The sequence below is a fragment of the Sinocyclocheilus grahami genome, unplaced genomic scaffold, assembly GCF_001515645.1.
Source record: "Sinocyclocheilus grahami isolate Dianchi unplaced genomic scaffold, SAMN03320097.WGS_v1.1 scaffold156.1, whole genome shotgun sequence".
NCBI classification, from domain to species: domain Eukaryota; kingdom Metazoa; phylum Chordata; class Actinopteri; order Cypriniformes; family Cyprinidae; genus Sinocyclocheilus; species Sinocyclocheilus grahami.
Window position 1 is genome coordinate 1,314,064 of NW_015505335.1, and position 17,757 is coordinate 1,331,820.

Genomic DNA, 17,757 nt, shown 5'->3' on the forward strand with positions numbered 1-17,757 from the left:
GGTCGTGACCACCCTCGTGCAAGTCCCTCAGTGCCTTGGCCTGGTGCACTTGCAATCACGCCGTAGCGTGTAAGGCGGAGGCAGCTTCTCCACAGATCGTATAAGCATCGCCAGTCGAGTGCCTACAGAGGGGAGGCATGGTTCTCCCTGCCGGTTGGAGGCGGTATTAGGACACAACTGCATTGCAACTGACCGCTCCACCGGGGGGACCCTTGTAACCCCCTAGCTGCACCACCATCGAGGGTGGTGAGGGAGGAGGAACCAGCAGATCCGGCAGTAAAAGGTGCCGTCCACGACCTGGTGAGCTCCTCATGCACCTCCGGGAAGAAAGGCACCGAGGCGGGGCGCTGAGAACCAGCGCGGACCACCCCGAGAACCAATTGTGCAACCTTAAGGGCTCGGGACATGGTGGAAGTCTCCACTCGAGCCCTACCCATACGGCGGCCTGGGAAAGCATAGCCATTATCTCTGGATCCGATTCAGGAATTGCTACAGTCCCGGAGGAGAGCAGCGCAGCCGAAGCTTCCGCTTCAGAAAGCTCTGGCTCACCCTCCGATGCAGCAATCGACATCTGGTCATTGGGAGGAGCGCCAAAGGATACGGCTGGTACGCTCCTTGTAGAGGGCCCAGCATGTTCCATTGGCAGCTCAACTGGCTGCGGAGTGCCTCAGACCGCCCGCGCTACTGCCTGAAGATCGAGGCAGAGGCAACGGAACTCCGCCCCTTGAGGAAACGGAGCTTGGCCCGCGACTCTGAGATGATCATCTTCCCGCAATGAGAAGATGACTCATCCACAAACGCCACCTCAGCGTGCTACATGCCCAGGCACGTGAGGCAACGATCGACGTGATGTCCAAAAGTGGACACAACTAGAACGTGATGTCGAGAGTGACCGACTGAAAGGGAACACATTTTATAACAGCTTGGTACTGAGCTTTGTTACCATCACAACAATGAATGTTTTAATGGAACTGCACTTGCTAAGCATTAACGTTTGCACAGAGAATGTTTTTGGCCTTGCTTTAGGCACCATCTCTTATAAAAATGCTTTTTAAAGCTAAAAAATAAAGATGATAACTTGGATTTATACTGGACTCTTTAAAGGTGAAGACAAATGTGTAACTCATGGTGTGGTGGCACCTGGAGAAAATTATCATTCAAAGACAATTCTTTCCTTTACCCTTGATTTAATAGCGTTTGCTAAATAACACGCTAAGAGATTTCTGCTGCTTTTCTTTATGTGAGTGAAAAAGGCTGAACTATGTGTCTGTGTGTGCATTTGTGTCTACAGTATATGTGTTTGTGTGTGAGTGTGTGTGTGTGTGTGTGAGAGAGAGAGAGAGAGAGAGAGAGAGAGAGAGAGAGACAGAGAGAGACCCAGGGGGCCTCACACAAGTAGATGAGAGGGTAAAAAGACAATACTCCTAGACACACTAGATCAGTCAGCCTCAGATAACACTAACAATAGAGGCCCACTAATGAGAGATATCTGCTGCTCACCTCAGCATGCGTGAGACACACGCACACACACACACTCCATAATGGGTACTTCTATTATTCACCTTTCATTGTAATGCACAACAAAAATATAAAATCGTACACTGTACACACACAGAAATAAAGAGATGTTAGGCTGTGCTTCGAGCTCTCTATAATTGTAGTGTGTTTAAGAGAGCCATGTGTCTGCTGTCCAAATGCGTGCTCATCACAGTCAATGTCTGCTGCCCGCAGACATGCTAACACACACACAGTGTCATTCCCACCGATTGTACTGAATGCTGCCACACACACACACACACGTGTCGAGCGCACACACACATACACACACACACGGTGTTGTCTCAATTCATGATGAGGTGATTCTTATGATGACTTGAGGTTAATGGATTTTGAATAAATATATTTCCACGTTCTGCTCATAATCAGAAATACCTTTCTCTCTCTAGCTCTGAACCAAAACCTAGTGAGCTGCCTTGTTGTGTACTACCTACAGAAGCAGCTGTCTTCTGATGGAGCGTTGTAACTGAAATGGAACCTTATAAGTAATTGATTTGGACCACTTTATATTTAATTTTACAATGGATTTAAATTATGATACACCAGTATTAAAGCAAATAAATACACATATAAATAAATAAACAGTCAAGGTAGATGATAGTAGAAGTAGATGCTACACTACTTTTTAAAGTTCCTCAGTTATAATTGGACCACCTTGGTCGGCTATCTTGGAATAACTCTTTCCCTGTATATGAATATGTCTACTTCCATACTATATAGTAGATGACTGAATTCATAGAATTCATAAAACAGTAGGAGAAAAGTACCCGGATGACCTCTTACTTCTGCCAATAATAATAATAATAATAATAATAATAATAATAATAATAATAATAGCATAGGTATTCAATGTTGGGGTAATGCTTTACAAGTAACGCAAGATACGTAATCAGTTTACTTTTTTCAAGTAACTAGTAAATTAACGCATTACTTTTTAATTTACGAGAAAAATACCTGAGTTACTTTTTCAAATAAGTAACGGTAGCTACTTTGTTTTCCCATTTATTGGCTGACAGCTCTCCTGTCCCCATGTTGAGAGAAATCGGGAGTAAGTGCAGTAGTGTTGTGTGCGCTGTATAAACATGATGCTCACTGTAGTTCTAGACTAAATGTGATCATGCATTTACTCATCTCACTTGCACAAAAACAGATTCACTATTTCTCAAAATTAATAAAAACAGAATGACGCAAACCTGCAATAATTAAATCAAACACAAATATCCTTTGTATCTAAGTATTTCATCTGATTTTATTAACCAATATCTTTGCTGCTTACCTGCGATGATCCAATTCAACCATACGCTTTTATAAAAAACAAAAATGCAAGCCCCATCCAGATGAGAAAATGTAACACATTACTTTTCATAAAAGTAAGTATGAAACGCAATTAGTTACTTTTTAAGGGAGTAACACAGTATTGTAAATCATTACTTTTAAACTTATATTTCCCCAACACTGTAGGTATTAGTAGTACCATTGGCATTATACTACTACTACTAATAATAATAACAATAAAACTAATGCAATTTACATAACACTACATTTTTCACAGTACAATCTAGGACAAATGGGTCTTATATATTTAGCTGCCTTAATATTTTTGGAAGAGGGTCCCTTACAAGAGGGACAAATCATATTTGCGGGACATCAAAAAGTTTCCTAAGAAGGCAGTGTTGGGTGTGTTTGTGACACCTAAAGATGGTGTCTAGGTAGACCGCTCACTAGGCTTCTGAACCTTCTCTCCCTAGTTCATTTCGATTCATCTTTTCCCTCCCTCTCTCTCAGCATGAATCAGGTACGGGAGGGGTGGAGCATTGTAACGGATATTAAAATATTCCTCCAGTGTAGAGATAGCGGTGATCCAGGGAGCGATAGAGGGAGATAATGAAAAGAGGAACAAAAGTACTCCCCGCACGCTGAGTCTGACCCCCCTTTCTCCTCCACCTCCTCCTCCTCCCCCCTTCTCCTCTCACACTCATTTACATAGTAATCACCCCGTGCTCTGCGAGAGTCCGGAGAGAGAGAGAGAACGAGGAGTGATTTGTGAATGAGCAAAAGAAAGGAAGAGAGTGAGCATGTGTACATCTGGACAGGTACATTAATTCAGTGTGAGAGTACACAAATGATGTGTGTGTGTGTGTTTGTTGAGGAGGTGGTTATAAATGTGATTGAGCCTGTGAGATGTGTGTGTGTGTGTGTGTGTCTGTGTGCTCTCAGCTTGTTTCCTGCCCTCCCTGATGAACCGATGAGGTTGTCTAGGCAACGTGATGAGACGATGATATGTAAATGAGATGGGAGGGTGAGCTTGCATGCACACACTGCAGTATGAGCCTCTCATTTACACACACGCACACACACACACACACACAGAGAGAGAGAACGAGGAGTGATTTGTGAATGAGCAAAAGAAAGGAAGAGAGTGAGCATGTGTACATCTGGACAGGTACATTAATTCAGTGTGAGAGTACACAAATGATGTGTGTGTGTGTGTTTGTTGAGGAGGTGGTTATAAATGTGATTGAGCCTGTGAGATGTGTGTGTGTGTGTGTGTCTGTGTGCTCTCAGCTTGTTTCCTGCCCTCCCTGATGAACCGATGAGGTTGTCTAGGCAACGTGATGAGACGCAGATATGTAAATGAGATGGGAGGGTGAGCTTGCATGCACACACTGCAGTATGAGCCTCTCATTTACACACACGCACACACACACACACACACATCCCGCTGCTACTGCAGCACAACCTCACACATGCACAGATTAAAAATACACTCTCCACAAATCCAGACACAAATAGACAATATAGAGAAATAAACACTGATTTATACTTAGAATCGAAAGAAACTGATATAATCCAAAATCCACACATACTGTTCCAGTATGAAACAAATCACATAAATGCAAAAAAAACAAAAAAACCTCACAAATATTCACTCTTGTCTGTTTCAACAAACACAAGTGTGCCTTAATTTCGTTTTTGAACAAAAACACTAAAGCAAGCCACACTCTTAAAAAAAGGTGCTTCAAAAGGTTCTTCACAGCGATGCCATAGAAGAACCATTTTTGGTTCCACAAAGAACCATTCCGTCAAAGGTTCTTTAAAGAACCATCTCTTTCTTAACTTTTTGTAATCTGAAGAACCTTTTTTCACCACAAAGAACCTTTTGTGAAACAGAAAGGTTCTTCAGATGTTAAAGGTTCTTTATGGAACCATTTAGACAAAAAGGTTCTTCTATGGCATCGTGAAGCACCTTTATTTTTAAGAGTGCACACTAACACCAACATCAACGTTAAAAACAAGTTCCCCCTTTAATGCCTCACCGGTTGGCCCGATCCAGGGCTGGAACAGTAAATTGTGTATTTTCGGATGATACCATTGGGCTTGATGGGGGGAAGCCAAGATACCACCACACTGGTGGCAGAGGATGGCACTGCTTTGATGCCAGCTGGAGGGCCGGGGTCTGAAAGAGAAAAAGAGAGACAGAACACTATTAATGTATGACAGAGAGATGGGATATACCACCTCCCGGTGACCAAAAGGTTTGTTTGTAAAATGTGTAAAATATTCCAGATTTAAAGTTTTTCTGGACTTAGAAAGAAGACAAAAGATGTCAAGCTGTCTTTTTGCCTATTTAGTCAGCTGTCAAAGTATACTTCCGGTTTTACATATATGCAAAGGTTTGCGTACAGTGCGCATGAAATGCAGTACATATTTTTATTTAAATGATTGGTGTTCAGACCGACACAAACATTCGCATTCATATTTTTATGAAGTGGTGTTCTCTTTCCATTCCACTGCAAAGAAAATTTGCCAACCACTAAGTTTTAAGCTTTTGTTCATATGCCCAGAGCCACTGCTGTTACAGAAAACTATGATTTGGTGACACTCACGAACAAAATTCTGTTAAGCGACAGTGAACAGTAGAAGATAAATGCAGAACTGGTTCTCTTATCTCTGTACTCTTGTATTTGGTGTTATTTGATAAACACCATAACAAATACAAATAAGCGCCACCTACTGTGAGAGAGTGAATTTGTGTTTTCATTCCATGTCATTTCTTTCCATTTTTCTGAACAGACAAATCGCATTCAAAAACTGGGCAACATTTTTGGACCGATCATTCATATTGGTGTGAACAGGCCTTAAAACTTCTGTCTGTTGTTAAAGTGGCCGTTTTTTTTTTTGACGCCATCTCCTGCCTGTGTGTAGGCCAGGACCTGAATGCTGTAGTTTGTGAACTTCTCCAAACCCTTCAGCTCCACCTGCTCACGAGTGGTAGTGATGTTCTGCATCTCTCCCCATTCTGAGAGACGTGAAACAAACTAAATGACTCTCCTTTTTCTGCATTTTCATTTACTCACTAATAAAACTTTGAACACTTCACAAGGGAACACAGGATAAACATGTTTACACATTCAACTTACAAAAAAAATGCCATGGTATTATTCAGAGGGAGACTAAAATAGTCAATTTTGCTGGACAAAGGGTTGCTTGTCACTGCTATAGCTATATTTAGCAGACAATGATATTTATGTCCCAATGCAAAACAAACAAAAAGTAAAACATTTTCCCATGGCTCTTTAGAGATTTTAAAATACCATTTATTTTTGGATATACACCATGGTAACGGCATGCTATTTTTTTTTTGAAGAACCTTGAGTCCTACTGAATATGATTTTGTAATCAAGGTATATATTAATAAAGTATCATAGTATTACCATCTTATATCTTTACTGTACCAGGGTAATGCCACAGTACGTTTTTGTAAGTGACATAGATTAATAAACACAAAAGGACCCATAGACTTTTTTCATATAATTTTTCCCTCACTTCTGTTTGGTATAAATTATATACCCTTACCTTGCCATTACTTGCCATTATTCAGCCCATTTATAAATCATTTTTACAGTTTGAACAAGTTGGTTAAAGTACGCTACCGAAAGTTTGCAGTTTTAAATAACTGTTTTCAGTAAATTTTTATTCGGAAAAGACACATTCAACTGATCAAAAGTGAAAGGTAAAATATTTACTTTTATCATTTACTCATCCTAACATTGTTCCGAACCTGTACACGTTTCGTTTTCCCATGGCTCTTTAGAGATTTTAAAATACCATTTATTTTTGGATATACACCATGGTAACGGCATGCTATTTTTTTTTGAAGAACCTTGAGTCCTACTGAATATGATTTTGTAATCAAGGTATATATTAATAAAGTATCATAGTATTACCATCTTATATCTTTACTGTACCAGGGTAATGCCACAGTACGTTTTTGTAAGTGACATAGATTAATAAACACAAAAGGACCCATAGACTGTTTTCATATAATTTTTCCCTCACTTCTGTTTGGTATAAATTATATACCCTTACCTTGCCATTACTTGCCATTATTCAGCCCATTTATAAATCATTTTTACAGTTTGAACAAGTTGGTTAAAGTATGCTACCGAAAGTTTGCAGTTTTAAATAACTGTTTTCAGTAAATGTTTATTCGGAAAAGACACATTCAACTGATCAAAAGTGAAAGGTAAAATATTTACTTTTATCATTTACTCATCCTAACATTGTTCCGAACCTGTACACGTTTCTTTATTCTGTTGCACACAAAATAAGATATTTTGAAGAATGTTGGTAACTAAACAGTTGCAGTAGCCAATGGTAGCCAATATCTTATTTTGTGTTCAACAGAAAAAAAGGAACTCATACAGGTTTGGAACAACACAAGGGTGAGTATATAGTGACATAATTTTCATTTTTGAAACTATCCCTTTAAGAAACATAACTGTTTTCAGCATCGACAATTATAAGAAATGTTTCTTGAGCACCAAATCAGCAGATTGGAATGATTTCTGAAGGATCATGTGACACTGAAGACGCTTTCGCCGATTTCTTAATCCACATTTTACTCCTTTTAGATATAAAAGACAGCAACACACACACATACACCTGTCCACCCACAAATATACACCGTCTGTGATTTGGACTGGCTGGGATACAGATACACGGGCGGGCAGTAGGGGACGCTCTACAGGGATTGCTGCTAGTGAGGAAGTAACAGTAATAGTTTATAATTACTCTGATTGAGCCCCAGTGTCTGGCCCCCACAGCACCCACCTCCATCGGGGTAGAGGGACCAGAACACCACACGGTAGCCCTTCAGAACCCCGTTCAGGGTCATCCGTGGGGGCTCGGACCACGTGATCACCGCCTCGTCTGATGTCACCGTGATGGCCCGTATATTCTGGGGTGGCTGGCTGGGAACTGTGAGAGATAAATGAGAGACGGTCACATAAAAGCAAAGGAAGCGGCAGGAAAATAATTCAGGCACCAATGGAAACAAGATACAATAGGTGAAGTGGAAACAAAAATTGCAGTGAAAGAGCACAATTACAGTGATATAGTAAAATGACAGTAATATACTGCAATTGGAGCACTTGGTATGGCCCAAGAACATCAACAACCTTGTAACTACACTCGAAATGGATGGAACAATCATGTCCCGAAGCTGAGGAGAAGCGAAACGTTACTGTTATCGCGATCTTGAGCTGTTTCACCTACTAAATGTGTTCGATTTATTTTTCCGGATACACCGCAAATGTGGTGGTGGTGATGTGCCAAATTGTGTCCCTGAATAAATAATGGCACTATTGAGGGGACACAGAGCCTGTCTGTGTGACTTGCTGGGAGGGAAAAAGCATGTGCGGACGACAGGATGAAAGGAGGTATAGAGGAGGGATAAAGCTGGCTTGGCTCTATGAGGGAGCAGCTGCAGCTGGCACAGGAAGAGAAGGAGTGAGTAAAGGAGATGGTGTGAGGAGGGAGGGAGAAAGAGCAGAGGAGAAATCATGGTATTTGTTTCAAGAGGCCTTAAGGTCCGACTCTGTCTGGCCCTGGTGGACCACACTAAAACTGCCATTTAGAGTAGAACGGCTTGACAGAACGCTCACAAGCACAACTCGCAATAACTCTTCAATCCTGTGCGCAATATATATATATTATTTTTTTTTTATAATATCTTGGCTGCTTTTGTCAATAAAGTGAATGTCAGGGCCATAAAAGTGTCTGGAAAGTTGTCTATATAATTTGTGTGCTATATATATTCTGTCATACAACAGGCTTACTGTACAGTATGCAAAAAACAGACAAAATTCAAGACATTATGCAATGAAAATCTTGACATCCACTGAGTCGTCTTGGCACATTCATGAGAGAAGTAGCCATGTCTTATTCATGAACAAATCATTTATTTTGAGTCAGATCTTTTCAATGAATCACTCCAAAGATGTCCCTGTGATGCAAACAAAATCATCCATCTTTGGACCACTTTTCAGTGATGCCCAGGTACATCAAACATCAAAGACCTGGCAGTGACGAAAGCCGCCTGTGGTGTTGCGTCACGTCACCTTCATCTGGGACAAAAAGTTGTGCTTGAACACTGCAAAGACTACAGCCAATGGCCAACTAGTCTGTACGTTCTACACCTGCACAAGAAGAAATAACTCTGTACCAGCATGTGGAAGCAGTCTGTATTCGTCATTCTAAAAGGAAATCCGTAATACTGTAATCTGGTGACTGCCAGAATTGGTCCATGTCTGTCGGAGCAGTGTGAATTAGAAGATGCAAATGAAATCACCTTAAAGTGGTAGATGGTTTTTCATTTTTTTCTAGTTGGTCTAGTTTTATTAGCTGGTCAGAGGTGGTCTGGATTGTTAATTGGCTGGACTATCAACAAGCAGACCTGGTTTTAATATTGTAGACCATCTTGGCTAAGCTGGATTTTTTATTTATTTATCTTTTAGAATTTTAGGGTTGGAAGAAAAAAACTAAACGTGAGAAGAACACCACTGATGGAGGTAAAAACAAAGTGGAAGAACTCCACAGTGGCACAAAAAGTACCCAGGAGCTTTCCAAAAATAAGAATGGAGAAGAAAGATAGCGGGACATAAGTGGGCGGAGGGGTGGAAGGGGAAGTTGGGAAATGGAGGGAGAGATAAATGAAAGGTGTTTTGAGAGCGAGTGAGAGAGGAGTGGGTGCGGAGAGGAGGGGAGTTGAAAGCCGGAGAGAGGGATCTGGAGGAAAGATGAAAAAAGAGAGGGAGAGACAATGCGCTCAGCTGCACATAATTAGACTGGGAGGAAAAGCAGTGGATCAGGGAGAGGGGCTTCGGCAGACAGGCTAATTATAATTATTTTCCTATGCTTGTTGTTATTACTATTATCCTTAACAGCATCAATATCACACATGTGGATGAGGGCCACGGGCCAGAGTCGCCCTGTACACACGACTCGTGCACAATCACACAAAAGAGAAATCCCCAGAGCATAATAGATAGATAGATAGATAGATAGATAGATAGATAGATAGATAGACAGACAGATAGATAGACAGATAGATAAAGCATATTTCATTACCATCTTCAAGTGTTGTGGCATTGATCTCAGAGCTGGAAGGTCCGGTTCCGGCTCGGTTGAATGCCTGGACCACCACACCATACTGAGCAAACTTCTTCAAGTTATCGAGGGTGTACACCTCACTATCACCTGTGGCTTTCATCTCCACAATACTGTACTGTCCATTACTGCCCGGTCCATTCTCCCTATATCCGATCTGATAGCCACGGATCACTCCATTCTGGAGCTCTTTTTTAGGTGCCTAAGTGGAGTGAAAAGAAAATGATACAGTAAGTGAATTTAAAACTTTAAAACTGAATAAAAAAAATTCAAACTTCAACCCTGCTTCTGGGAACCCACTGTTCTGCAAATTCTTTTTTTTCTTTGCTTCAGCAAACCTGGTTTGTGATTTTTCAAGTGATCCTGAAGACCTTGATTAGCTGGCTCTAGTGAGTTTGATTAGGGTTGTAGCTAAACTCTACAGGACAGTAGGTCCCCAGGAGCAAGGTTGAAGACCTAGGCTCTAAAGTCCAACGAATGGCAAGTTTAGGAGTCGCAGACATACCTTCCAGGTCACACGAATACTCTGAGAGGTCATTGGCTGTAAAATCACATCCATGGGTGGCCCATCAGGAGCTGTAAGAAGAGAATCATGTCATATCACAAGGATATTAAAGAAATAAAAAATTCAGTCACCTCAAAAGTCTGCATGACTTTCTTTTTTTTCTGTGAAACACAATATGAGAAATGTTGTATGATATCATGGTAACTTTTAATGCAATCACAATGACAGGGGACTGGTACTTTTAAGCTTCAAAAAGGGTACAAAGCACCATAAACATATAATAAAAGTGTCCTATAAGACTTAAGTGCTTTATTCCAATTATTTGAAGTCATATGATAGCTTAGTGTGAGAAACAGGCTGAAATTTACAGATAATCTTCCCTTCCAGTGAGCTTTCAACCATTGTGATCGAAATATTGAGTCAGTGAGAACTCGAGAACCAGATCAGTAAATTTCTGTGGACATTATGGAAAAGAGTGGCCAGGAAATTCTTCAAAAATGCATCTCTTGTGTTCCACGGAAAGAAGTAGGTATAGGTTTGGAACTGCATGAGGGTGAGTAAATTAGATCAGATTAGGGGTGGGAGACGTACGTGCTTCCTCTGTGCTGATGGTCAGCTCTTTGCTGGCTTGACTGCGTCCAATCTTGTTGTAGGAGTACATGCGAATGCTGTACACGGACGCCGGGTGGAGCTCCACTATGTTGGCCTGGTTGTTGGTGGGCGAGATCTTACGGGTGGCATGTTTCAGCTCCCATGGGTCTGCGACAAGGACAGAATAACATGATACATTACTACATCGCACCTCCATCCAGGCTGTTCTGGAACATTATGTTTGTTAGCATGCAAAGAGTACTGTTTACAGGTCAAATCATATGGATTTGAAAAACAAGCGATGCACTGAAAACTAGGATGACCGCATATGTACAAACAGCAAAATTAGGCAATACACCCAAGTCACAATGCCACAGAAATCCGTTCACATCCCATTCATCTTCTCGTAGTCTGAGCTTATTCGCTACATATTCTTTTGACATACAAATACATATTTAATGCATGCTCACAATGCAATTCATCCAAGCTTGAAATGGAAACAAAGCAATGCCGCACCAGATTTGTTCTTGTACTCGATGTCATAGCTGGTGATGATGCTGTTGCCGTCGAACCGCTGCGTCCACCTCAGGTTCATACTGCGATCTTTGACCTCTCGAACCTCCAGCTCTGGGGGATCAGGGGGTTCTGCCAACAAAACAAGTGGAAATAGACTTCAAATAGAGTCAGACAGAGAGAGAGAGGCTGAGGAGTAAGAGGTGGCTTGGGGCCGGGAGGTAAATTATTGATTTTGTGTCTCAAGATAAAGAGTATCATGTAAGATGTGAGCGTGTTGTTCATGGCTGATTGTCTTGCCTTGCACCGTCAGCTGGATGAGCCCTCGGCCCTCGCCATATGAGTTGATGGCGTGGCAGGAAAAAAAGACGGAATCCCCTCGCTCCGCTGGCTTCAGCTGCAGAAAGAGAGAAAGAGTGTTTAAGAGAAGAACTTGTTTTTCTCTTTTCCTCATTTTGAGGCCCATTTCATGTATTGTTATTGTAAGGTATGTAGTTTGGCAGTAAGGTAGGAATGCTAAATGATTGGCTGTTTGTATTCCCTAATATTTTGTGATTGGACAAATTATGTAAATGAGTTCATCCTTGTCAACCTTTGTTTAGAAATCTTTACCTAGTGTTATCGTTTTTATTTAAAGCCGAGGGGTATATTTTTTTCAAGGTTAAAATACTTATCTTATTCCAGTTTAATGTGTCTAACATGTTTAACATGCCACCCTATGCTTGTTAATTCTCGTCAGTGTGTACATCCCTCCGCAAGCACACGTGAGCTCCGCTGATTCTGATTCTAAATAATAATAATAATATTACTACTACTACTACTAATAATAATAATAAATACAACCTTCCATATATAAAATCTAGCTCAAAGTGCTTAGCAGGTCAGAATATACTAGAATTCATTGAAAAATAATTAAACAAACAAACAAATAAAAAAGCAGGTCAGAATATAACAATTTATAGATAATCATAATAATAATAATAATAGATAGATATGATTTGAATATAAAATAAAATAAACAAACAAACAAACAAATAAATAAATACATAAATAAATACAGCTAAATGTGCTTCACAGATATCAATCCATCAATCAATCAATCATTCAATAAATAAATGAATGTACTTCTCAGGTCAGAATATAAAATCATTTTAGAGTGAGTAAACAAACAAACCACAAAAGCAAAAATAAAAGTTGAAAAAAAAAAGGTGAAAGAGTCTACTAGGAAACCTTTTTGGAAACATTTAGACAAGCTTCTGCCATTTTTCAACATTTATTGAACTCCTTCACTAACTACATACTGTACATATACTGTATGTGTGTGCACATGTGTCTCACCTTCAGTGTGGAGATAACTTCATCGCTTTTCTCGTTGGGGTTGGTAGTGATGGAGTACCGAGGGTTGCGGTCAGGGTCAATAACGGTGTCGCCTCGCTCCCAGCGAATGATGATGGGGTACTCACCTCGGGCGGTACAGTTTAACTCCTTATTTTGCCCCTTTATGGCCATGGTAGTGTTTGGGTGGGATGTGATCATAGCTGGAACTGCATGAAAAAACGGTATATTAGGACAGGAGGTAAATATATGTGAAGGAAAAAATGAAATTAAAAAGAGGCAGAGGTCAGTGACTTTAACCCGACACCTGGCTTTCTGGTGACAAGGGGCAGTGAGCGTTAGCGTGTCTCTCTTCAACTTCTCAATCACTTTTTCACACTCTCTCGCTTGCTCATTCCCCCGAGTCACTCTTCTCTAGCGCTGCCACACACACACACACACACAAAATATCGATCTGAAGAGGGTTTCGCTGTTTTGTTTTCATCACTTATTCATTCCCTCCCTTCCAACGAGTGAAACGGATAGAATTGAGAGAGGCAGAACAGAGGAATGATTCAATCAATAACACCAACACTGATTCAGAGAGCTCGAGAGAGAGAGAGAGAGAGAGCGAAAAGGAGACAGACGATTCAATCAATAACACCAACACTGATTCAGAGAGCTCGAGGGAGAGAGCGAAAAGGAGACAGATCCCTGTTAAAAAAAGGCAGATGCCGTAAACATAGAGCCGCATGATATCCACAGGCTTTGCATGAAAATTTAAAACCACGTTCTACTGTCTCTTGTTGAATAACACCACATAACTTAAGTACATTTATCCTAGCAATCCCACCTATTACTGTCCTGAGGTTACAAACACAAGAGCAATTATTTTCTTTTTCACTGTGAATATTTAAGTCAAGGACCTTATATTACTTTTGAAAAAAATTCTCGTTTACATTTCACCCTAAAAAAATAATTCATAAAAAGTCTATATTGCCTCAAGAAATTTGTCGCATAGATTTTAAGCATAAATTGTCAGTAGCCTAATGCCAGAAAATCTCATTCTCAGTACATAGAATGGTAGTTACTAAATTAATTACAGTATATGAGTCATTCTAATTTACAGTTTCATGTCCATTGATGATAATTCAATATTTTTTCTAACAATTTTCTAGAGAAATATAATTTTATCCATTAGGCATGTATTATACATTCTAGAATTTCACACAAATATTTTGTACACCGTTTTTCAGTTTGCTTGAAATTGCCTTAATGTCACTACATTACAGTTTTTGCAATGTCCGTTTCTGAAGTGAGTGGGTCTTAAGTTTAGAAAAATTAATTAAAAAGAAACGTTAAAGTCAAGATTATATTAAGTATTGTGTCCAGACAAAATTATTTTATTATAATAATGAGCTTTTTTTGTGCATTAGAGTAATGGGAATGAGATGTATTTACACCATATTGCAATGCACATTATACACTTGTAAAGTACAGTTATAAGCATATATATTGACAGTATTTATTTTAATTTTAGTAAAATAATATGGTCTGTATACTATAATTACAATAATAAGAATATTTCAAGCATTACAGTACATTAATGATAATTAGATTAATTTATCACTGAATCATCAATGAACTGACTTTAGCTGGAAAATGACTCTTTGTTAGTCTTCTTGCATCATTGACACACTATTTTCCTGTTTGACACTGTGAAGCTGCTTTGACACAATCAGTACTGTATAAAGCACTATACAAATAAAGGTAATGATCAAAATGATTACCATAATGAGAAATTAGGGTGAAAAACAAAATAATACAAATACAATTAAATTAAATCTCTTTATGAAAATTTATTATTATAATTATTATTGTTTTTAAGACATTTCTTCCCATATTTCTCCATAAGATTTAACCGAGTAGAATGTTATGGCTGAGTGTTAATAAATACACCGGTGGATGAGGTTTGTTTAAATGTGGTCAGGACTGTAACTCAGGCCTAGGGCAGTGTTGTGTGGACAGGGGTTTTCTGCACTCTGCATTATGTGAAGGATCAATAATATGGATTTGGACCGAACAGATTGTGTGTCCGATCTAACGATCAGTCATGAGATGGCCTTACAGAATCGTTGTAATGTTCTATTAATCTAAATGAGCTGGGCACTCTTACTCTTGTTGAGAGCTGCTTCCACACACATACATACATACACACACACACAAGCAGTAACTCCTGGCAATTCTAGCTACTGTATAAAAAAGTCAAAGGCTTTTTGTATTTCTTGCCTCAGTGTGACTGATATATCATAAGCTGGGTCATTAGTTTGAGTGACAAAGTGTGACAGGTGCAGGTGTATGTGCGCCTGTGTGTGTGTGTAGAGGTGGTGTGTTGTGTGTGAGTGTGTCCACTCAAGCGTCTCGAATGCTTCCCGCAGGCATCAGTCTGAGACGTGAAAGCCCATCTGAGGGCCATTCTTAAACAAAGACCTCAAACACACACCATCGCAAACCATCCCAAAGGCTGCAGGTCAAATCGCATCCAAGAAATCCTCAAACCTACTGTGACTGGAATTCAAAAATATTGCTTTATTTGTGTCATGGTTTAATGAGAGATTTAACTATTATGAAATGTCTGATATTCAACAGCTATGCCCTGAAACATGTCTACCTAGAGAACATGTCTAGGCATAAATTAGGTAGCCTTCTAAGAAATATTGTTTTGGTCAAAAGCGGTACTGTACGCATCCTTCACAAGTGAGAAGATCTCAGGATTTTTAGCCAAGACTTTTGGATGGAATTAAGGTGAATGCAAACGTATTAATAAATAAACTCTGAAAACTATTGCTAATTCCAATTATTTAAACAATTTAAAACACTCAAATGTCATCCAGCATTTGTGATATTTCTTTTTTACACTTTAGAGAGTATTGAGACTTGAGCTTAGTAACATGTTAAATCTATTTCCTAAAAGAATTTGCAGATTTCCTCTCAGACCTATTGGTTACTGTTGATAAAGCGCTAATTGTCGGAGATTTTAACATTCACGTTGATAATACAAATGATGCATTAGGACTTGCGTTTACTGACCTAATAAACTCTTTTGGAGTCAAGCAAAACGTCACCGGGCCCATACGCTAGATTTAATTATATCGCATGGAATTGATCTTACTGATATAGATATCGTACCTCAAAGTGATGATGTTACTGACCATTTCCTTGTATCGTGCATGCTGCGTATTACTAATATTAACTATATGGCTCCGCGTTATCGTCCAGGCAGAACTATTGTTCCAGCCACCAAAGACAGATTCACAAATAACCTGCCTGATTTATCTCAACTGCTCTGTGTACACATAAGTACACATGAACTAGACGAATGACAAGCAACATGGGCACTATCTTCTCTAATTCATTAGAAGCTGTTGCCCCCATCAAATTGAAAAAGGTTAGAGAAAAACGTACTGCGCCATGGTACAACAGTAATAACCTTTCCCTCAAGAAAGAAACTCATAGTCTTGAGCGCAAATGGAGAAAAACTTTTTAGAATTGCGTGGAAAAACAGTATGTTATGTATAGACAGGCTCTAAAAGCTGCCAGGGCCGAGCATATCCACAAACTCATAGAAAATAACTAAAACAATCCTAGGTTTTTATTTAGCACAGTGGCTAGACTAACAAATAACCAGACGCCACCCAATCTAAATATTCCCTCACAGTTTAATAGTAATGACTTTATGAATTTCTTCACTGATAAAATAGATAACATCAGAAATACATGGTAACTAGGATTTACACAAGCTTCAGTCTGGATCCAGAACACCTGAGAAGAGATGATGCCAACCCTGAAACAACATACAGAACTACCATATTTTGCTATAAGTTTGATTGCATCATATAATAATTGCTGTTAATAGTGTTCATCGTCTCTTTTATTACGTCTTAAATTGATTTTTCCGTACATTTCTGCCATATGTACATTAACTGACAGTCACCACTGATAAGATACCACTAAATATTGTAGAAACTTAATTTGCTGTAAAGTTGCTTTGCAATGATTTGTATCTTGATTTGTGAAAAGCGCTGTACAAATAAACTTGACTTGACTATTAAAATCGATCCACCATATTTTTTATGTAAAAGTGGGTACGGTCATTTATAACTTGTAAATGTGCAAGGCTTTCGGTGTCAGTCATATCCAGTTATTTTAGTCTGTACAAAAACAGTCTGATATGCTACTTGATATTGCAAACTGGTATTTGTTGTCATACAGCATTATGTTAATTTATTATCGTAATCAAAAAACACAAAATTGCGCTAAATTGTTTTACTGTTTACTGCACTTTCTACTTTCTTATACTTTTTTTTCCCTTTTAAACCATACTATTGTTTTTGCTTCTTAATTTTGTCATTTGTTCATTTATATTTGTTCGTTTGTCCAAAAATACTTTTTTTTTTGGTTTGAATCAATCTTGTAAAGTTGTGATTTATTTCTGAAATGGTTTGTTTACTTCGGTTCATGGCTTAGAACTCTTTATAGAACTGTTCAGTAAAAGGTTCTTTGAGGAACCAAAAATGGCTCTTCTATGGCATCACTGTGAAAAGGCCTTTTTGAACCTTTATTTTTAAAGGGAACCCCGGGTATAAAGACTTGTATGGCTTAAAATACTGTAAATGATGCCTCTTACTGAAATGTGCAGTAGAAAATCCATTAAAGATTTTTGATATTTAAAAAAAATCCACATTGTTTTATATATATTTTGGACTATGGGGGGGGGGGGGGGGGGATTTTTTTGTAGTTTGAAAAGTGGGTGTTTTTTTTACCCC

The 17,757-nt window shown here is 39.2% G+C and overlaps 1 protein-coding gene across 1 annotated transcript in view; it reads right to left on the reverse strand.

Annotated features, from left to right (window-relative positions):
- The window catches only part of LOC107592669 (Down syndrome cell adhesion molecule-like protein 1 homolog), a 135,739-nt gene that overhangs the window by 44,087 nt on the left and 73,895 nt on the right, over window positions 1-17,757 (reverse strand). Inside the window, exons 10-18 of the mRNA XM_016282209.1 lie at window positions 12,956-13,161; window positions 11,918-12,014; window positions 11,621-11,749; window positions 11,105-11,272; window positions 10,514-10,584; window positions 9,970-10,210; window positions 7,672-7,818; window positions 5,742-5,857; window positions 4,875-5,090 (exon numbers count right to left, since the gene is read on the reverse strand). Of these exons, the coding sequence (XP_016137695.1) occupies window positions 4,875-5,090; window positions 5,742-5,857; window positions 7,672-7,818; window positions 9,970-10,210; window positions 10,514-10,584; window positions 11,105-11,272; window positions 11,621-11,749; window positions 11,918-12,014; window positions 12,956-13,161 (1,391 nt within the window). The remainder of the gene's footprint in view (window positions 1-4,874; window positions 5,091-5,741; window positions 5,858-7,671; window positions 7,819-9,969; window positions 10,211-10,513; window positions 10,585-11,104; window positions 11,273-11,620; window positions 11,750-11,917; window positions 12,015-12,955; window positions 13,162-17,757) is intronic.